The following is a 22,614-nucleotide window of genomic DNA, read 5'->3' as shown; positions in this document are numbered from 1 at the left end:
CAGGTCTGAGTCACAATGGTAGGACTTTCTGGTTACTTAACCCTCTCCGTGCTTATAATACTGTGCTTACATGATTCCCATGCAAACCACATAACATATGCAGAAGCACTTTGCAGCTGCAGTACACAATGTAAACACGAGTGCTCTGAGAGACACCTGAGAGTCAAATTATGTCCCAGGGTTAAAGAGATAGGACTCCCTTTAGAGTAAACAGGTCTGAAAAAGAGTCAATGCTTTGGGGTCTCTGGAAGACACAAAGCAAATAGAACAGATGGAATGTCCCTGTCTGTCCAATGTGCTTGTACACACACAGCTTCTCTTCATAGGCTGGGAAAACCAACCAGGTCTGAAGCATCAGCAAAGGGCTTTGGAGTCATGAGAACACGCCACGCCTTGGTTGATTTTAAAGTGGTTCAGCCTTTTCTTTTTTCATTCTACCCTGCCAGATCCTTAAGCAAATCCCACTGACCTTTTCATCCCACACGGATATTCTCATGCCTATGCCCTAACTCTCCTTTTGCTGAAACCACTAAGAGAAAATTGTAAAGATGGATTTAAATAGATACGGTAAGGTTGACTCAAGACAAGGTCATCGTCACAGCGAAGGGAAGAAATGCGGCATGTGTTCACGAATGGACAACTGTAAAGCTGAGGGATGACACATTAAGGAACGGGAAAGGAACGACTTAATTCAGAGCTTATAAATTGTCTTCACCCACAAATTTTCAATAAGCCATGTTAAAATGTGGGTTGTATTTGTCAATAATTGCCAATCCCTGCTTCTGCCTTTAAATGGAAGTTTTGTTTCGCTGAGCTACAGTCTCTCTGGAGACTCATCTCCCAGGGTTTTTTCCAGGGGGAAACAGGCAGCACGTGCCAACGACCCAGAACTACCACGTGGGCGTTGTTCTACCACGACACACCTGGGAGCTGGCTGCTGCTGGGATTGTTATAAATCATCTGACTGTCCAGTGGCTACCTAAGGGCAGAGCTTCCCAGACCACTCACACCACTACACAGTTTCCGCTTCTGTGTTATGCCATCAAGTCGGTAAGTGGTTAATGGATTACACATGGGAACATGATTCAGTAACTACTACAATGGATGTCGAGGATCAAAGGGCTGAGGATATAATCTTAGCTTTGACAATAATTTGCTGTGCGACCTTTCTCTGAGGTCCTTTATAAATCAGGGAGATTGTTTCCTTTTCTAACCTCACCTCTAAGAGCCTGTGAGGTAATGTGCTGTTGAGTATCCCTGGCAAGCACGCTGCTGACCGTGTGCCGAGCTGGACTGGGCCCCCTAAGTGAGCAGCTGGCTTACGGACAAAGGACTTACATGAGAAAGCTTATTGGGGGACTCCTTGCAACTTCCATCTTTCTGCAGTGCTCTTTCTTTATAGGAACTCAGGACTTTGGAAGGTGGGCCATGCCATTTGGTTTCTGTCAGATAAAGAGAAAAGAGTTGAATTTCCAATGTGCAGTGCTAGCAAAAGAGTAAGAAAAACAGGAGCCGAACAAACGGTTTGGTAAAAATGAACAGACTTGGGTTTCTACGACTTTGTGGACTTACCAACAGACGTGTCGCAAAAGTAGACAGAACCACCACCACAAAGTAAATGCTCCATTTCTGCAGGTACCATAACCACAACCAATCATGACCACACCCCCTCCTGCATCAGGAAACCCAGCTGAAACCTCAGCCTGGGGCGCATAGGTGCTCATCAAATGTGGGTTGAATGAATGAACAAGTGATGGGAGAGAAGGGAGCAAGGAGTAGGGAATGGGAGCAGACGAGGTCGATTTCCAGGAGTTCCTCGTTACCTGAGTGTCTGCCTGTTTCCATGGCATCCTCCCTCTCCCTGGCTCCATCACATTCCAGAGGGCCTGAGCCCTGGTGCTCAAGCAGCAGAGGAGACTGGCACCTGGAAGAAGACAGAGCTCGTCCTTGCTCACATGCCACCCACCAGCATGGGCATGGCTTCCAAATGCACCATGCAAGGGAAATCCCCAGTCACAAGCTGCTTTCTGGCAAAGGGAAATGCAAACTCTGCTGGCTGAACCCTGCCAGAGAAGATAAAAGCATCTGGAATTGGGGATCTAGTTTCACCACAGGGTGAATAAAGATGCATGGATGACAGTCATTTACAGATAAAGAAGGTCTGCTGCTCCCAGGGGTTAAAGGACTGTCCAGGATCAGGCAATGTCCATGCAGGCTAAGGAGGAGCTCATTTTATCCTCCTTGTACCTAGTACACATGGCACTGATACATCTTTACTCTAATTTGTTTTAAGAAAAAGAAAATATTAACTTTAGACTATATCCAAGTGGGCTTTGTTTTATGAAAACCCAAAATAGGAAAATATAATTTTACGAGAGATAAACAGAAGAAAACGTATTCACATTACAAAGTGATCCCTATTTACAGAATCCTGCTTATAGATCCTGATTCACAGAAAAAGCCAGGAAAGGTTTTTCCATTTGTACAAAAACAAAAACAAACACACACAACTCCTCTCTTCTTTTAAAATGTAACATAATTTAGAAAAATTACTCGACATACAACTTTCAAGAGCTCCATCTATTACCTAAGGTAAGGAACACATGTAACACAGACTACACATATTTACCTCTAAGCCCAAACCAGAAACGCAGGTTCCAGGGAAAGAAATGGCCCTATACACCTATGGAAGCAGTAACATAAGCATTTCACCACAGTGGAGTCCTTCCCACTGACCGGACATCCTTTCCTCTCAATCAGTGCACCCAGCTCCTTAACTCTACCCGTGGTCTGAGCAGTTCACTCCTTAGGAGAGCACCCCGGAGCCACGCTCACCCTTCTCTTTTCAGAAGTTTTGGCATCAGTCAATTCAGTGTCTTTGTTCACAGGAGTCCTTGGGCTCTGCCCCGAGCTGCTGGCTCCTGGAGACCACATGGGTACTACAAAGGACAGTTCTCAGCTAAGTGTACTGAGGCAACCTCCCAATGCTCCTCAGACAGGAAGCAAACAAAGCCAAATGCTAAACCCGCTTCCCTGATTTTGAGCAGTGTTTCCTCATCAGCAATTTAAGTGACGGTGAAACCTAAGTCCTCAAATCCCTAATTTTCATGTTCAGAAAGCCCTTCCTTATCAAAAAGAAAAAAAATAAGCCGAGAACATAGACAAGTGAGGGCTACCTACATAGAAATAATGAACTTTCTAACATGGACAAGTCACTTATTAAAAGCACGCCTGGCATTTTTATATTCCCCAAATGGCCTCAGGTACAGCAGGCGCACAGTAAATGCTTTTGAGTGAGTCACAGAAACAGCAGTAAGGTAAAAATGAGCAGTACCCGTCGTAGCCCACTTGCGGTCTCCAGGGTCCACTCCCTCCAGGTCCGGGGTCACTGGACGACGACTGGTTGCTGGGCGAGCTTCTGAAAGGTTTACTAGAATCATTAACAGTGCACTGAGCTATCTGCCAAGCATCTTGATCTGGCCTGTTTTGTTTCACAAATAAACTCACTCTGACAATGACAAAGAAAAAGAAAAAACCACACTGCGATGTGAAACAGCATAAATAATGGAAAAATAAACCAAGAATCGGTGATGCCATGGGATATCAGGTGGTTTATGGTTGGCAATTTATCTTAAGAAAGAGATATGGCAGGACAAGCCTTCACCATCTAAAGATTTAAAGCACAGATAATGGTTCCCCCCCATGCACCGTGAACTATGGAAGAACAGAAATATAACCCCTGAGAACACAGAATTACAAAAACGTTACCAATTTCTATTACGCGAAACTTAACGCAAGTCACGTTCTGGTTCTAAACTTAAAACTTATGCAGAGAGAAAAACCTAAATTTGGCAAAACTATTTATTTTCACACATCGCTTAAATGCAATCCTATTTATCTTTTTCCAGACATACAAAAATGAGTACTACTCATGAAAACTCACTTGATGAAGACGTGCTTGCCAAGTTTCCCTTTTGCTACTAGAATCCTGTTTTTTTCCCATAATTTACTTAAATTATAATTGCTTAAATTTACTTTAATTTTAAGTAAATTTTAATTCGATTTACTTAAATTACCTAAATTTACTTAAATAAAGGCGGTTCTGCAGACCCCTTTCCTGTCAGATGTTGTCTGCTGTTTGCTGCCCCTTTCACCAGGGCTACCTATGTATGTTTCTTCAAATATGGAGAGTTTATAAACTCAGCAGACTTGAGTAAGGAGACCCAGAGCCAAGGTGATTCGATGTCAAATGAAAGTAAATTGGAGAAAGCAGAGGATGACCACGTTTCAATCTTACGGATTAATGCTGGTTAATACTTATGTACAGGCTTACTATGCGCCAGACCCAGTTCTAAGCATCTTACGTATACTGAGCCAGTCAATCCTCAGAATGCCCTGATGAGGTCTGTATTGTCACCATGTTTATCTATCAGGTGAGGAAACTGCAGGCATGGACAGGATGAGTACCAGGCCCAAGGTGATGGCACATCAAGGAAGCTAGAACAGTGATTCCAGCCCATGCGGCCTTGCTCCCAGTCCACGATCTGTCAGACCAGAGCCTGACAAGCCATCCTGCAGACATGCTGCATCGCCCTAGGTCTAGGCATCCCTGCATCTAGGGCCCGCCCTGCTATCCTGTCTGCCAACTCGTCATATAACTTAGAGGCCGTGGCATTTCCATGGCCTCTGAGTTATATAAAAGCTAAAATAAAAGGAGTAGGAATTAATAATAACAAAACAAATCCACTATTTTGTTCCTTTAAAATGACCTATGCAAATGAAGCATCCAGAAATTCTCACTGGCTTCTAGTGCTATTGGCTTTCACTTTTAAACAAGTATATTCTTTCATTGAAAAATTAATTTTAAACTCAACTTGCTTTGCTTAAAATGAGACAAAAAAGCAAAGAAGTGGTAATGCACTTAGAATATAAGTACCACTTATATTATGGTGATGGATTTTAACCATTGATTGTTCAGTTTTGTTTTGTTTGTAACTCAAGCCTGTCCACACTTTTCTCGAGGCTCATGCAGAATAGTTTATCTTTTCCAAGATGGTTCAGAAAGCCAGTTGACGGGGTCGGGTGGGAGATGCTGTATTAAGAGGAATAGCCGTGGCCCTGGTGGGCAGGACCTGCGTTTTATCAGTACCACGGTGGGACCAGGACGGGGCCTGACCTTAGGCAACCTTGCATCTTGCCCTGCTACCCGGCCTGCCAACTTGTTATGAACAAGCTAACTTAGAAGTGATTAAGCCAAGGAAAAAGACCTTTCCTACAATTTCAAGTTCCCACCCCAAGTTACACAAGGGCTGTTCTGGAGGAAACAGCACCAGCACTACCTTGTACCATCAGGCAGTTTCCGGTCGAAGGAGGTGCTGCGAGGAATGGCAGCCTGGGCCTGCTGGAGCAGCTGTTGGCACTGTAGTCGGTCGGGCGTTCCAGGGACGGGCGAGGCTCTGGGGAGGGGCTGCAGAGCAGGCGTGGGCACCCGGTGCCATGTGGTGTTCCTCCTGAAGGGAGTCTTGTATTCGCAGGGGGTGCCTTCACTGTCGAGTTTGTATTCCACCATGGGGATGCGGCAGAGCTCTGAACATCCTCTGTGGGGCGGGGCCAAGAAGAGATGGTGAGAGGGAGGCTCACAGTTGAGCCACCAGCATGGCTTGCTCGTTGCGGTGCCCCTCAGCACACGTGATGCTACGTGAGCTCCTTGGGGCTCCCGGTCAACAACACAGAGCAATCCTCCCTAAAGAGTGTCTTACCTATAATAAAACAATATTCTCTTACTATTCAGTTCCTCTCCTGACAGCAATTACTGAGTCCAGGAATTAAAAAGGCTGTTTGTGCCTCTGCCTGGCTGCTGTACAGATGCACACATCATCTACGTTGGTACCTGCTGATATGGCCGAATGGTTATCAAAATGCTCAAACTACCAATAGGTAAGTAGCCACTGCCCCCAGACCCCCACATGCAACTAAAAGGATTAACACCCGGCACAACAGAGGCTCAAGGACTCTGAAGGTTGTTAAATATTTTAAATACATTTCAGGGATAACAAGTATACCTACTGTAATTAGAAATCAAAAGCCCAAAGATATTAAACACCTTGCTCAAGGTGACTCAGCAGGACCAAGACTGGACCTCTGGTCTCCACATCCCTGCCCATGGACCCTAGAAATAAGACAACCCAAACCCATGTCAGTCACTTTCAGGGATGATGGAAATGCTCATTATCTTATTTGTGGTAACTGATACATGTCCCAAAACTCATCCAACTGTAGGCTTTGTATAAATGCAGTTTATTATATATCCATTACACCTTAATAAAGCTGTAAGAAAAATCTTTTTAAATAGGAGAAAAGCTTCCTTCTATCTGACGCTTTATGTTTCAAGAAAGCCTTTGGTCAAATGCAACGTAACTGAAGGCCAATCAACTTAGCAAAAGTACTGGACCATGTCTGAAGCTCTGTAAAACTGACTTTAACCAGAGTGTTTAACATGTTGAAGTTGGTGGATTCTAGCTGGTTTCTCTGTCTGTAGTTCCTTCTTGTTACAAATCCTCTATGAGATTTATCTTCCTGAAAACCTCAATGTCTCCTTATTGCCTTCTGGTCAGACTTCACGTGCCTGTGCCTGGCACTGACTTCCCACCATCCTTCCACAGCCATGTTGCCAACACAGCAGCGGCCAGTGACACGTGGCCTCTGAGCACCTGAAACGGGCTAGTGCCATGGAACAACGGAGTGATTTCATTTTCATTAAATTAAATTTAAAAATCGATATTCGGATTCATTTTTCAAGTATCCTTAGAATGACTTGAGTATGTGAGTCTAATTTTGCAACTATGTATTTTGTGAAATCAAAACACAGCAAGTATTTGGGATGAAAACTTAACATCTGAATTGAGATATGCTATAAGCGTAAAATATACCCCAGAGTTTGAAAACCTAATAGAAAAAATAATAATGTAACCTATCTCACTAATAATTGTTAAATATTTTTGGATGCTAATATTTTGAAGATATTAAAGCTAAAATATATTTGTAAAATAATTTCACCTGTTTCTCTTTACTTCTTTTTAATATGGCTACTGGAAAATTCAAGATGAAATATTTCTATTGGACAGCCCTGCTGCAGAGGAACCTGTTGGTCAATAACCTGGCCTGCCTACCGTTCCCTACCCATATTTTATCTTTCCCAGCTGGCTGGTTCACCCCATGCCCCATTCAGGGCAATCACATCTTACAATTTGGCCCAAATCTCAGTTCAAATCCCATCACCGCCACATGATTTCTCAACTGTGCTAAACAGCACAAAGGCCAGCAAGCCATGGTATAGATTTGAATAAAGGGTGTGTGTGCTCTGCACAGGTACCCTGGGCAGGCAGAGGGTGTGGCCAGAGGAGAGCAGATGGACTTCAGTGGTCACTCATCTCTGCAGGCAGGTGCCTTCTGACACAGCCATAAAACTGTATGCAGCAACCTTGTCCCTGGCTTATGGTGGCCTTGTCTATTTATGATCCAGTATCATGCTTTTGGCTCTGGCTAATTGATAGATATTGCCATTAGGCATTTTATGTATGTATTCTCTCTCTCTAGGTAGTGTGCAAACTTCAAGGACAGACCCAAATGTATCTTTAACCAATATGCACAAATAGAACCAAGAACACTGACCCTGGGTGACAAATAAACTTTAATACATTAAAAATGCTTCACCTATATAATCTGAACAGATATTTTAAATTATAGTTATATAATCAAGAATAGAGTCACATATCACCTTTTCTGAGTCTGAAGAAAGTGAAAAACGCAATTAGTAAAATCCATCACAGTCCAGGGAAAACCTGAGTGTCCATCATGTCAAAGACAGGTATGCTTTTTAGTCACCACAGTCACTCTATTAAACTGGAGGCAGAGCTTCCCAAAGGTTACCTCCTAGATACATTTCCCACGTGCTCAAATGATCAGTCAGGCACTTAAGACCCTTTAGCCAGAAAAATATGATTTAAGTCAGATATCTCTTAAGTTTCCCATCAATTACACATCGCAAGAGTACTGTTAACTTGATCAAAGCCAGCCTGCAGAGCCAACTGGTACAGTTGACCAAGGACACAGGAAGGCCAAGTAAGTCTCAAATTTGAGTGTTGGGGTAAATCACCCCAATTGACCATGTTGGTAAAGCAGTCAGCATCCCAAGCCAGTGTCTCTTCCTAAACATTCCAGATTCAACATAAGAAAACCTTCCTAATATTTGCCCTTTGAGAAATCTACTAGAGTAAGGTATCACTCTCTTAAAAAGCAGACTTCCATAGTCAGTATGGCAGAGAAAAACTGTTTCAGCCTCTTTTGAAAATCATCACAAAAGAACAAGGAGAACAAGAAACAAAAACAACCTCAACTGTCAACAGAATTAGAGATACCCGAAACTCTAAAACACAGTAAGAAATGTTGGAAGTAAACGGAAGAAACATCATGGTTTAGTGGAGTAGAAGGCAAAACCCAAGGGTGTGCAGAGGGAAAATCAACAGGAAGGAAGACCATTCCCCTCGCAAGAATCCAAAAAAAGGTACAGGGACAGGAAGTACCTGGCACAGCAGAGGGCCAAGTGAAAGAGAAGGTGTATGGCATGGGGGTTATTTAGAAAGCAGGGGACAAAGAGAAGGTTGGCCCTGGGCCCTGAGGTCCTCATGGCACCTGGCCCAGTCAGGCAGTAACCCCTTTTTTACCTCTGGGGGGCAGAGCAGTGGTCTCTAGAAAACTCAGCAGAAAGGATGCAGACTCAAGGCTGGAGGCACAGAGGAGAGCAGGGATGTACTTGAAAAGGTTGAGTCACAGGCTCCTAGGCAGGATGAAACCCAGCGTCACTTCTTTTTCAAACCCAGACTCACAGTGCTTATCACCCCACATGGACAAAGAACATCATTCTTTAGTGAAAAGACAAGTAGAAGCAAGCCACCCACTCCCTCTGCAGGGAAGCTCACTGACCAATCGGATCCTCAAAGTACGAGAAACTTCTGAAATTTAAAAGCATGATAGCTAAAATTAAAAATAAAAATCCACTGAGACAGCGGGCAGGTAAATGGAGAAACTCTCCCCCAAAAGTTACAGGATAGAGAAACATAAAAAATTGAAGTTCAATTCAAAAAGTCCAAAATCTACCAAAGAGTGGTAACAGAAAGAGAGAAAAAAAGGTGAGGAAAAAATTACTAAGAAATAATACAAGAAAATTTCTAGGACTAAAAGATACATAAGACCAGATAAAAAGGCCCAGGGAATGTCCAGCCCAATGGGTGAAAAAAGATCCATGTGAAGACATATTGTGGCATTCAGACTCCTGGGTTAAAGCAGAGAGCCTAAGTTTCTGAGGATTGGGACATGAAGCGGCTCCCATGCTCCTCAACAGCTGAACTCGGAGGTACCAAATATAATAAAGGTAATGCTTTTAAAATCCTGGGTGAAAGTTATTTCTAACCTGTCAAATCAATAGTATTTGGAGCTTGGGACAGAGAGAGAGAGAAAAAAATATCAAAAACAACATCCTAATTTTTGGCTTGGGAAGGTGAATTCATGATCATGCAACCGTTTAAGAATGCAGGAAGAGTAGACTGACTACATCCTCCGAAAGAGGTACTTATGCCTGTTTACAGAGGATGAGGTAGTGATTTCTTTGTGCACCAGTAAACTTTGGTTCTTATCTTTTATTTTAACTCACTTTTTTCCCCCAAGGTAAAATTCCTCTCATATCTAATTTAAATTACTCTAGATTTACTGAGTTTGATAGTTAAATTGCTGGTCAAATTCAGTAACTCAAAATTTACGTTGGATTGCATTTTTTTCTTTTTTATAAAACGCCAAGGCTCTAAAATTTTTACTTGTGGACTTACTTTGTTTCCAAGTGTTTTTCTATTTAATTAGATACCACATCCCTGGGGCTATTGATTTATCCATATGGCCAACAGCCTAATTAGAAATCAGAAAGGCTGGATATGACAAAAGACACCAAAACATCAAGAAAACCTACTCTTACCTTCTACCCTGATCGATGCTCTAAGCAAGTCACTGGATGCTCAAGTAAACTCCAGGCTTTTCTTGTGTCTCAAAGGTTGCAGCTGCCTGAATAGTGCACGTCAGGGAACCCGTAATTGACTACCACCAAAGTTAAAGGTCCTGGAGTTATATTTTCAATGAAAGGAACATGAACTTTGAATCTTGTGGCTCAAAAGTCTACTTTCCAGTGCTTGTTCAAGTTTATTTGTTTGGGCTTTTAAGAAGAGGAAGGAAAGATGAGGCAGATGGCTGAGTAGTACAGTCTATTTAATTCATGCCCATATATTGTAGTTTGTAATAAGACACTGTAAGTTAGCTTGAGTCTTGGAAGAAAAACATCATACAAATGCATAATCATGACTAACATTTTAAAGAGTGTTGGCAAAAACCTGTGCAATGCATTAAGCTGAGGAGAGAATCAGGGTGGAATTTCATTTTCAACCTCTTCCAGAAAGTAAAATGTGAACGGTATTTTAAATACTAAAAAATGGCATTCTTTGCTCTACTGAAAATTAGCTATTCTCAAAAGAATGGTTTTATCTTAAAAATTTCATTATTATGTGACTCTTTTATGGCAACTAGTCTTATAAACTAGATTTTCTTGTGTTTACTTCTATGACTAAGATGTCACACACATAGTACTGATCATAATGAAGTTATCATCAAACCTAGTCAAACTTAGCTCTGTTCAATATGTATGAAGAAATTCCCTAAAGGATACATACAGAAAATTCAACCAATTTTTAGGAAAATAGAAAAGGCACCAAAGAAGAACTAGAAATTAGCCTGCAGAGGCCCTCAGGCTGCAGTGCCTATCAGAAACAGATCTGCATTCGCCCTTGAATTCACCCTTCCTCCTTTTTGGGTGGTTCTAGCCAAGGACATCAGGCAAGATAACCTAGCTCATCTGGAGCATCAGACCTGGGGCTGGGGGGCGGGGGCACACTGCAAGTATTTCTGACCACTAAGTAAAGGCCAACTGAAATCCAGACAGACCAAATGCAAAAGACTTAACAAAAAATGGCATTCCTGAAAAAAAATGAGCTGTTAAAGTTGTAAGCGAAACGTTTTTAAAGAAAAGACAGGTCTTTTGCCTTCCCGCTACAGTATAAAAATTCAGACTTCATTGATACATGTACTTGACTTCCTTTGACATACCAAATCAAGTCAATGGATGGGAATTGCATGTGTAAGTTTCCGGGACATTCTTTTAATGTTTGATTGCCAATAGGAGATACCAAAAAAATGTTAGATAAGGCTGTGGGATCACTTACACGTAAGCATATTGATTTCCTCCTTGCTCCATAACAAATGTACACATCATTGACTTATGCTTCTGATTACTATGCTAGGTAAGGATCAATAAAAACTCAGATTCAGGTTAAAAATGTGGTTTTTTTTTTTGTTTTTTTTTAACATTTCTTGTCCAGCTGATAACTTTTCTGAGTCTCTCTCTCACTAGTAGCTCCTAGAAGGTAAAACATTTTGTAGACCAAGAAGGTCACTGAAAATGTGCTTAGTTAAAAATGTGACACTACAAAACCGTAAGAATGACAGGTAGTTCCACTGGTTGGAGTCCTCAGAGGGTCTTATATTTTATTGCTGCATTCTGAAAATACTACTACTTGTCCTTCTGAACTCACCACTGTGGGCTTCCTGGGATGGCTTAATCCCATACAAGGGACATTCATTAACTTGCTCATATCCACAGACTCATGGGTTTTCTCCCCAGCTTCGTATTGCCTAAAGCAAGGTTTCCCACCAGAAGATCTTGGTCTACAGCTGCCATCACTTCCTCGCTGCTGGGTATGACCAGCAAAGAGCGGGTGTCCACTCTTGTTCACAGTTAACAGACACCCATGGTACTGCCAAGCACCTCAGTATACACCCCCCATAACTTCAGAGACAACTAGAGAAGTCCCCAAGATAGCATCCTCCCACCCAGGCCCATTCCTTTAAAACACACCTCTAAGTTTCCTAGAACACCCCTCCATTTACTATCAATAATTTGGACAACTGGAAGTAGAATCTTTGCTGGTCAGGCTGGGGACTTGATTCTAAAGCATGGATCGCTGTAACCTCTGCAGACTGACCATCAGAACCATCCCTGTTTTAGTCCAGCCAAGCTGTACGGTTTTCTCCACTTGTTCCCAACAGGAACCCCAGGCATCAGTCAAACTGTTCTCCATTAAAGAGTCTGGGCTCTGGGCTCAAAACCCAGACCTGCCACTGTGTATCTTAGAAATGTGACAGCCTCTTTAGACCCTCCTCCTAAAAACAGAATAGTAAGAGCAGAGGGTATGTTAAGATTAAATTATACAAAATATGTACAATTCCTGAAGTGACAGCTTCATAAGAAAGAAGTTCAATACAAAGACATGATTACTTTCTGCTTCTACAAAAAGGAGGAAACCAATATTAAAGAGCAAAAGGCACACAAACTTCAAAGAAAGTCCTAAATAATACATGTTTATAGAATTCTAGAATTTTAAAGTTTAATTTTCAAATTAAAAAAAATTTTAGAGCTGTAAAATTCCTTTCATCTACATTCATCTATAGAATATATCATTATCCTATTATTTTATTCTTTTCATCTTACATAAAAGTAAGACACATAACTTTGTATCATACTACTTCAAAACTAAGAAAGGGCAAAAGTCCTGGGGGAATCATGAGTGGCGTGGCACAACAAAACCAAAAACCTAGAAAACTGAGAAAGTTTAAAGGAATAATCCATATTCTTACCAAAAAAAAAAAAAGGAATTAGCTAAACCAGGTAAACTACAGAGACTGTGCAGCCACAGCTTAACCTAATCACACAATTGTAACTCTCATAACTCTCATTTACCACACTCTGAAATTACGCAGTGGTACCCAACCTTTCTGGCACCAGAGACCGTTTTCATGGAAGACAATTTTTCCACAGACTGGAGAGGGGAAGGATGGTTTTGGCATGATTCAGTGCATTACATTTACTGTGTACTTTATTTCTATTATTATTACATTGTAATATATAATGAAATAATTACACAACTCACCATAGGTTGGGGACTCCTGGCCTATTGGTTTTACTTTACTTGGCTGCATCATACAGAACCTTTAGCTAAGCCCAATAACCTAACGAAAAGTCTTACCATATACTGCAATGCTATACTTTACTTTCAAGCTATCAACCTACCTTGTATAGCACTTTACAGTTTTCCACACACAACATTTGATTTTCACGAAAATTTGGGAGGTACAAAGAAAATCTCAATTTTTCAGAAGGGTCAGAGAGATTGAAAAGATAATATAGCTAATTACAGATAGGGTTCACACTGGAACTCAAGTCCTTCGACCTGAGTCGAAGTTCAGTGCTCTTTCCAAAACATATGGCTATTATTATTACTATTTTTTCTTTTTTTTTTTTTAGAAAACCATCAGAGAACAGTTGATGCAGCCCACATTATGTCCTATTTTCCACTGGGAGCTAAAAGAATCTTTGGAAATAAAAGCAGATCCCCTCAAATAAATTAAATGCTTTTCCTATATTAGGCACTTTGTAAAAGAACGCTTTTATAGCTCTAGGGATTAAAGTAATCACTGATATTTTAATCATTTTAATGTCTGTTATGCTAATAGCCTGCTAATAGCTATAAGACTCTCCAAATCATCCAACAAGGTGACACGGGTAATTGATGCTCATTCACTTGAATCACAAAGTCTTTCTGGTACATAAAAAATCGAAAGCTTCCAACAGGGACATAACCACACAGTATAACTTACTGTAAAGGTTAGGGTGGTACCATACATAAAATAGGCACTAAATAAAATATTAATTCACTTTTTTAACACATTTCCTTAATTTACAGATAGAAATAGACACCTAGACTACAGGTAGAAAAAGGGACATTTAGATCACAAACCCACTTGACCAAGCCCTTGGAGAAAAAGGTGTGTATCAGACAAAATAGGAAGTGAGGCTGCCTAGGATTGAATAATCATCAGCTTCCTTCCCTCCCTTTCCTTCCTTACTAGTCATAGACACAGAGGCAGGCTGTGTCTCTGTATCCTTAGTACCTATCATAGCATTGAACAGAGGCTCAGAAAGTTCTTGCTGAAACCAACTGCTTCCTTTTTTTTTTCTTAGAAAGATTGAGAGCAGTAATAATATTTTATTGCATTGTAATACTTGAAAATTATACAGAGAAGATTCTCAATAGCTACCTGATGCCTGATTTTTGATAAGTGTCTTCCTGTAAGGGAGAACATCTAATGGCTGTCCATTATCGTAGCCATGGTGTAACTTGTCAAGTATGAGATGGCTGCTGACCTAACGAACAGAACACTCATGCTTTACTGTCACCCACTGCATTCCTGTTACAGTGATAGTAACATTCCAACATTCAAAATGCAAAGGAACATGGGCACTACAGTATAGGTTATTAATTGGAGAGAGTGACAGCATTTTCTGCACTAGTTTGAAACACTTATTATCAAGTAATGTTATTGCTATAGTTTGAGAAAACCATTTTTAAAAAGCCAAAATATGAATAGGAAGTATTCTAGAAGACCAGAAAGACTAAGAAGAGTCCACAAAAGTCAAGATTACATCTGTCCTGTCCATTTTAATAGCCCTAGTACGCCCAGCACAGTTTCTGGCACACACCAGTTAAGAGTGATTGAATGAATGAGTGAACACAAGGCCATCTACCTTACATTCTGTCATCCTATGCTTTTACTTTAGGGAGTGAGAGAATAATCTGAACATTAGACTAGAGAAACTGGCAAAGGACTCAGAATAGTGAGTGTATTTTAGGTTACTTTTACAACGTCAAGTTCTGTGTTGTTTTTACATTAAAATTCATTACTGGTGGGGCCATAATATCAGATCAGATATAACTAATTTTCATTATTCATACAAATAATAAACTCTAATTAAAACTCTAACATGAAAAAGCTTGAGTCCAGATTTCAACTCACCATCTACTTATATATATGTGTGTGTGTGTGTGTGTGTTTATGTGTGTGTATAGCTAAACTGATAAAATTGAGTTTTCCTTCCTATTTCTATTTCCATATCTTCCTCTCTGTATACTTCAGGAACTTGAATAGTCAGGCAACAGACAGCAAAACAGAAGACAAGAACATAAAGTTTTAATTTTATAGCATGATGAGAAAATAATAATTTAGACTCATGATAACATGAGGAAATTTCTACTGTTTTACATTATATAGAAGAATGCCTTGGACAGTATGCCAGCAAAGTACGAAAAAATCACATAAAACAGATGCATCGTAGCAAGGAATTTCATTTCCATTTTTATTGGACATATTTACTAAATTCACTCACATTGTATAACAACTCATGCATAATTCTGATGAGTTGTTACTTCCTTTACATCAGCCTTTTAAGTTGATATGCTTTCCTTAAATGACACTAACAGAATGTCAGTCACCTTTGAAGGCTAGAGGCTGGGGCCATCCTAGGGGCTGTAAACCATCCCTTGCAAAAATAAGAAAGCTCTTAATTAAGCATCCCCAGCAACTGCAACTCTTCATCTTTTCCACAGAGACTGCCTGCCTGGGGAACACCAGCTCCCTTTAAAATCTCATTTCCACTTGAAGAGTGCTATTCCCAAACTGCCTCTTGCCACTCATTCCCGATGTATATGGATTCACTCCAGGATACATCCCAGCACGAGATCAGTTAATAAGCATTCCCAAAGGGGGACTCCTCCCTGCTTGTTGTTCCCTGGAACTCCATGAGGAAAACTAAAAATGGCTCTGCCGCCTTCCTTTCAAGCTGAGGGACAGCTATACTGTCATCACCCTTACGCTGGAGAATGGGACTTCAAAACCCTGGTGGCTTTTGATTCAACATAAATACTTTCCCTACTAGAGACTTCATTTAATCCAGCAGCTTCTGAGTCGGAACCAAACACCTTCTGACCTGAGGACAACAGAAGCCAGTCTATTAAGTGACAGGCCTTCTGACATGCTGCCCACAGGAGCAGCTGGACTCCGAGTCAAATGATTTTCTCCCTGATATCCTGCAAGATGAATATTGAGATGATAACTGGCATTATGAAGCATTTTTCACAATGTTTATGAAGACTAAAATATATAATTTATTAATTTGACCATTTTTATAGTCCTGTGGTACTTATGTTAAATACAATTTAAAAGAAAAAATTTTATATGTATATATACGTATACACACAAAAACACACATATATGCATATACATGTCCATTTAAATGATTTTTTTTTTCTTTGACAAGCACTAAGAGCCAATTTGTGAAGGAAGATAGAGGTAATTTTCCATGCCACAAATCAAATGTGTAGCTTTAGCTTGAGGCAAATCTTTGTATATTTTGCTATAGGGGTAATGATACTGAAAGATGTTTAGTTTAAAGGGTTTGTATTTTAATTTTTAAAATGAGTCAAGTGCTATTTATTTCCCCTTTAGCCCTTCCTCTGCAGTTTCTTAACAAATCTAATAATACAGAAGGCTAGACATGCTGAGTACAAGTATGAAACTGAAAATGACATTTCCTACTCACACTGCAGTCTAAAGCAAAGGGCTTGGCATTGCAAGGGTAATGTCTGGCTACGGGAGGCTGTCTGATGACAGCGCATACTTTTATCAGGGCACCCAGATAGTTGCAGGCAGAAAACAAATCCAAAACTAACAAAAATATGGATTAAAAAATTTACAAATTCAGATTCACAGAATATTTGAAACTGAATTAAAAGAGTTTTAAATGATACATGCTAGGCTTAAAACTTTCATGACATGCAGAAATGTGGGTGATGGGTGTGCCAATTTTGGAGTGTTGCTACTAAGCAAATAGCTAATTCTAATCCTTCCGACTAAAGTTAAAATATAGAAGACAGTTATTACAGATTAATTGGGAGGAAAAAAATCTCTGTATCTTTAGGGAATGACATTAATGAGACTCCTAGGAAGCAAGGGCAAAATCTCTAAATAAATATCTTGACTAATTTCAATAAGACAATTTGCAGTTAAAACAATTAATTATGTGCAGACCAAGGCAGATAACTGGCTCCTTAGAAGAAAAACATGTCCTTGGATAAAAAGATAACAGCTGCTGGAACTTTTAAGTTGCATTTTGTTTATTTGTTTTACCTGAAAAACAACCCAGTATTTCTTAGGAAATTCTATTGTTCTAATCATACGTTCTAAATACCAAACATAAGGATAACTTAACCATTTTTATTAACCAGATCTCTTGAAAGCTTTAAAAGTTTCTCACTGAGCAACAGATCAAAACTAAAAATAGGAAAGAAGTGTTATTTTTTAATCCAAAGAAAGAATATGGTAACATTTTTGTCCAAGTCTATGGTAGTAATAAGCCTCTAAGACACATAGAAGACTTGGTTCTCACTATAAGAGTTACAAATCTGTATTTCTACCAAGGAAGACAGAAAGCTTACTATATGGAAAAATTTCTAATAATTGGCTTAAAATCTACTATAAAGGACTTTCACTTATACAATATTTTAGCTTCTAAGGCCTAAAGAATTTGCCTTTTGTTAATGCCAAGTCTCATTTTTAATAAAGTAGTTTTTCATCTTTATTTTCTTTGGACTCCTACCTCTATGTGTGATTCATGGGATTCTTGGAGAGCAGCCGGATTTAACAGGAGAGAATCGGGCAAGGCAACAAGAAAAATCTTGACATGGGACTGATACTATAAAGAGGAATTTCAGCTCCTTAAACCTTTATTTTATAAACATATTGAACAAATACAGGAAACAAGGCCATAGAAAGTCAGGCTTGGAACAAATGGCAAGTTAAGTAAGAGAAACAGATAAAATTGTGCATATTGACCATAGAGGAAGATGGTGTAAGACTGATCCCTCCAATATGGCAGCCACTAGCCACATGCAGCTAATTAAATCTAAATCAATTAAAATGAAAAATCCATGTCCTCCCTTGCACCACAATTCAAGTATGTGATAGCCACATGTGGCTCATGGCTACTGTTTTGGACAGTACAGATACAGAACATATCATTGCAGACAGTGCTGGTTTAAAGGCTGGAGAAAGAATAACCTAAGTCTGGAAAGTGGGCACAGCAATCCTGCTACCTTTGGATAAGAATTTCTTTTTTAATATGAAAGAAATGAAAATGAATATCCTAAAGTTTTCTTTATTTTAAACTCAAATGTGTGGGGTATGGATTATGCTAGAAGGTTCATAAGTGCATTACATATACCATCTTGTTTAATCTTCATAGAAACCACAGGAGGTAGGCAATATTATAATCCCTACCTCAGAGAGAGTAAGTGAGGCTTGCAGAGAGTACGTGAATTACTCAAGGCCACATAGCAAAGACGTGGATTCCAAGCATGCTTTCTCTCTCCAAAGCCAGAGCTCTCAGGCTGTCTGTAGGAACTCCATTTGGGATGAAGACAGCGAGATTGTGCTCTAGACACTGCCACCACACGTGCTATGCCACAAGTGGTAGGCCACAGCCTGAATGGATGGCTCCTTCTCCATTAGCATTCATTCTCCTTCTGGCCTTGTATCTTCTTGATGTTGGGCATGATTATTTTCTATTAGCAATGGAACAATACTGCTTCCTAATTCCATTCCTGTCCCTACCCCTCCACCTATCCACCCCTCAGCTTTCCAAGTCTAGCCATTTCCTTTCAACCTTTCTCCTGACAGGTTATGACAATGTCCCGATCCAGTTGAACGTCTCTCAAGCTTCATTTTGTTAGAATAGAGTAGTCGCCACACAGAATATATCTGGTGTTCCAATATTATTTCATAGATAAAGGTATTAATCTCTTAAGTATCTTGTTAAAAATGACTTCATGTTACAGAAAGAAATTCTAGTTCTGTAAAGTATTGCATTTGCAAAAGGCTGAGCTCTGATAAAGAATATTTCCTCTTAGATTATCTCACTGGTCCAGGTGAACCAAGTAGGTACTCCTCCCCTTAGTTTAGAATAGCTCAGCTTTTATTTATCAAATTGCTTAGAAAATAATTTATCATTTACTACATGCCAGTAACTTTAAAGAGCTCTTTTTCAATTGCTCTAATGGCTGACATCCCAACAATACTACCCGGAGATGAACCTATGTTTTCTGAGGACCTTGCAAGAGCAGTTAGGACAGCCAAGGACAAATAAATGAGCACTGCTTGAGCCTCCCACACCTTACCTGCGGGGCGAGCCATCATCGTGGGGCTGGATGATGACCACCTTCACAGTTACAGAAGTCCGGAGCAGGTCAATCATCTGCTCATGGGTCAGAGTGGCCACGGCCACTTTGCAGATCTCCACCAGGCGACTCCCTTGGCGAAGACCAGCCTTCCAGGCAAAGCCAAAAGGTTCCACATCTGCTACAATTCCTTCAAAATTCACATGGAAGCCAAGCTGGCCCAGCCCATTCCTCCTCAGGGTCATTTCCACAGTCTCGCAGCCTCTTGTCACTATCTGAGAGAGAAAGTGACTGTTAGAGAAGCCCTTCCTGCCCAGGCCACCGCAGGGCCCTGTCAGAGGTGCACGTATAGGCCTCCATACCAGACCTTCTCCCTCTAGTCCTCGCAGCCTAGAGAGTACCTGCCTCTCTCTGCCTTTCCCTAGAACTGTCCAACAAAGAATTACCACAATTGACCTTGGCATCAAGTGCAGAGAAAATAACAGGAGCACAACAATAGTCTCATTCTCCAAAGGCATACCTATTCCTGATACAGGTGTCCTGCTTTTTTTTAGAAGCCACTGACCCAGAGACTGGGAGCTTCAGATGCGTTCTGATAATTCCCTCCTCTCCTTTCTCACGTCAATTGACTTGGCCCTTAAGCATATAAATTCCATTCTTCTAGATGGATTACAGCAATGGAAAAAAATGTGAAGTATTTGGAAATTATTCCAAGTTTCTATCACTAAGCACTAAAATCTATTAGACAATTTCATTCATCTCAAAAAGAACAAAAAAAAGGTCCAAAGCACTTCCAAGCTAACACTTAGTGGTCCAACCCTAGGTTCAGGAAGGGCAACAGCAGAAAATCAGAAGTGTTAAGAAAACTCTAAATGCTCTCTGTGCACCAGCCCTGGGGACATACTGTGGAGGTCCTGTCCCCTAGGGCCCTTCTCCATGCTCACTGCGGTGGAGGGGACCCAAGATCAACAGTGGGGGCAGGCTATCCAGACTCGCTGGCCATCTGTTAAGAAGGGAAGTGTGCAGGACGGCACTCTGGCAGGTGGCAGAGGGACCCTCTGTGCCCATAAGCTGCCTTTCCTCCACTGGGTCCATAACCTGGGGGCCAAGGGTGAGCCCAAGCAGTGGAAGCTCCAGTGCATGTGCCTTTCCCAAAAGTGAGAGTCTACAACAGTACCACAAAAAGAAGCAGGAGAGAAGAAAGGTGGTTTGCATACCACTCAGTGCACTAAAGCACCAGTAACGCAACCCTCAAAAGTGCTTACTGAGCATAGTTTACAGGCAATGAAAGAAAAACACAGGCTCATTAAATATCATTTGATGACTATGACATCACTTATTTGTGGGAAATTTCAAGTCGGGAGGTACCACATTCTTATCCTCAAAAGACTAGAGGCAATGTATGAAGTTCCAGTTTAATGAATGCCCCATTTCCATGAAGCATGCTCTGAATACATAGATACCTATTTAATAAGGCCTATGACAGTAAGTACAGCTGTGGCACTGGGGCTGATTCCACATATCACCACAGTGTCTGATGTTTCCATGGTCACCACAAGTACACACAGTGCCAATCAGTTTCTCCCAGACAGGCATGACAGTCTGGCACTCAGCAAAACAGGGAAAGGGAATGCTGGTTTTAGTTAGTCGTGAAGTTTTGAAAGATTGAAGTTTCCAAGGTTATGAACTGAATTAATTTAAAACTGTTGAAAAAGTACTTTTGTAATATGTACAATAAATATAAATTTTACCTTCACTTTTTTTTCAACTCTGTTCTAAGCAATCCTACCAAAGTACTACATATAACATGTGCCCTGCCTTCTTTCAAATATCAATGCAATGGGTGAAATTTCACATCTCTGTGTTAGACTGAAAAGTACTCCAGACTCCGGCTCTTCTGCTTATTCCTCCAGCCACCAGCCACCTGCCACCTCCTCTACTTGGGCTTCTTGCTATTTCTTTATCCCCTCTGTTCCTTGCTTCTTTCATCCTCAAAGTCTGAAGGACCAAGTTTTTCCATTTATTTGGATTCCTCACATACCTCTTTGGACTCAATTATCACATGAAAATAGGGGCCTCCTAGCCATATACCCAGGACTGGCTACAGGATTTGTAGAGCCCATGCAAAATAAAAATGCAGGGACCCTCGTTCAAAAATTATTAAGAATTTCAAGATGGCAACAGCAGAATGTTCAACCAAGCATTGGCTCTTCTGAGAGTGGGTCCCTATGCAATTGTGCAGGTCGCACATCCACGAAGCCAGCCCTGCCTGGCCCTCTAGGCATAAACTCTCACTTCTCTTCCTGAATCCTAACCTGCATAACAGACACCTTTAGTTCCATTTTCCATGACCTGAGAATGGACACTGAGTTTACCATCAGCCAAACAGGCACTCATTCCCAGCATCTCTACTATGACTGCATCCTCCTTTCTCTTCCCATGTCTGCTGTGACTGCCCTGTACCAACCCTTATGATCTAATCATCTCGATAGTCTCTCAGTTGGCTTACATCTAGTATCTCATGTTGCAAGTCATCCTAGACACAGAATATAATTCCTAGAATATATTTCTGACATTAGACACCTTAGTCACATTAACAATACATTCTTCTAGGAAAATAGTAGGATGGGGTCCATGGAATAGAGAATGTATAAGAACCCATGGGTAAATACCCATGGAAAGTATATTTTGGTAGTTAGTGAAGTGGCATTTGTTTCTGCCATATTTTCAGGAGCACAGATTATGGTGACTCAGTGGATGTGCGAAAAAGAAATATTTGCAATTACGAGAAAGGACAATGTATCCTGAGACTCACAGTATAAATGACAACTCAATTCTCTAGACATATAAACTAATTACATACTTAATCATCCCTAAATGCAAGTCTAGGTTTGTACACATATACCTGATAATACTGTTGAACACATTTTGCTTTAAATAGTCTCTGCAAATGATGGAATTATTTTTCTAAGACTAGCAGGTACTGACCTGATTTTGTTTTTTCTTGTACATGGTCTTTAATACCAAAATAAGGACTTATATTTGGTAGAAGGAAAAGTAACACGAAATGGATATAATTTCTCCTTTTTATATGATCCGTAGTTGACTAAATCTTTTCTAATAACAACAACAACAATTAAAAATACATCTCGCTTGGAGGAGTATTTATGCATAATAAGGTCTATTGTCAAAGAGCATATTATCTTCTTATACCACCAAAAACAATAAAAACTGGAAATAGTTTGATTTATTCTTATTACTCTACTATATATACCCAAACTAAAATCTGAATCTTACCTTTGTTAAAACTGAGAGCAGAAATATAACTATTAAACACCATGGACATAACTTAGTGGTTTTGACCAAAAATCACATTTTAAAAAGAATCTTGGGC

At 40.4% G+C, this 22,614-nt stretch overlaps 1 protein-coding gene across 3 annotated transcripts in view; it reads right to left on the bottom strand.

Annotated features, from left to right (window-relative positions):
• The window catches only part of SIPA1L2 (signal-induced proliferation-associated 1 like 2), a 105,883-nt gene that overhangs the window by 40,741 nt on the left and 42,528 nt on the right, over window positions 1–22,614 (bottom strand). For 2 of the 3 annotated variants that reach the window (XM_012660335.1, XM_012660333.1), the window contains exons 8-12: window positions 19,221–19,495; window positions 5,340–5,597; window positions 3,335–3,418; window positions 1,824–1,924; window positions 1,339–1,442 (exon numbers count right to left, since the gene is read on the bottom strand). In XM_012660335.1, the coding sequence (XP_012515789.1) occupies window positions 1,339–1,442; window positions 1,824–1,924; window positions 3,335–3,418; window positions 5,340–5,597; window positions 19,221–19,495 (822 nt within the window). The remainder of the gene's footprint in view (window positions 1–1,338; window positions 1,443–1,823; window positions 1,925–3,334; window positions 3,419–5,339; window positions 5,598–19,220; window positions 19,496–22,614) is intronic. The other variant, XM_012660334.1, reaches the window with a different exon arrangement.

This window comes from Propithecus coquereli, unplaced genomic scaffold (assembly GCF_000956105.1).
Source record: "Propithecus coquereli isolate 6110/MARCELLA unplaced genomic scaffold, Pcoq_1.0 Scaffold66, whole genome shotgun sequence".
Lineage (NCBI taxonomy): Eukaryota > Metazoa > Chordata > Mammalia > Primates > Indriidae > Propithecus > Propithecus coquereli.
The sequence above is the reverse complement of the archived record's forward strand: the minus strand, read 5'-3'. Positions and strand labels throughout refer to the sequence as shown.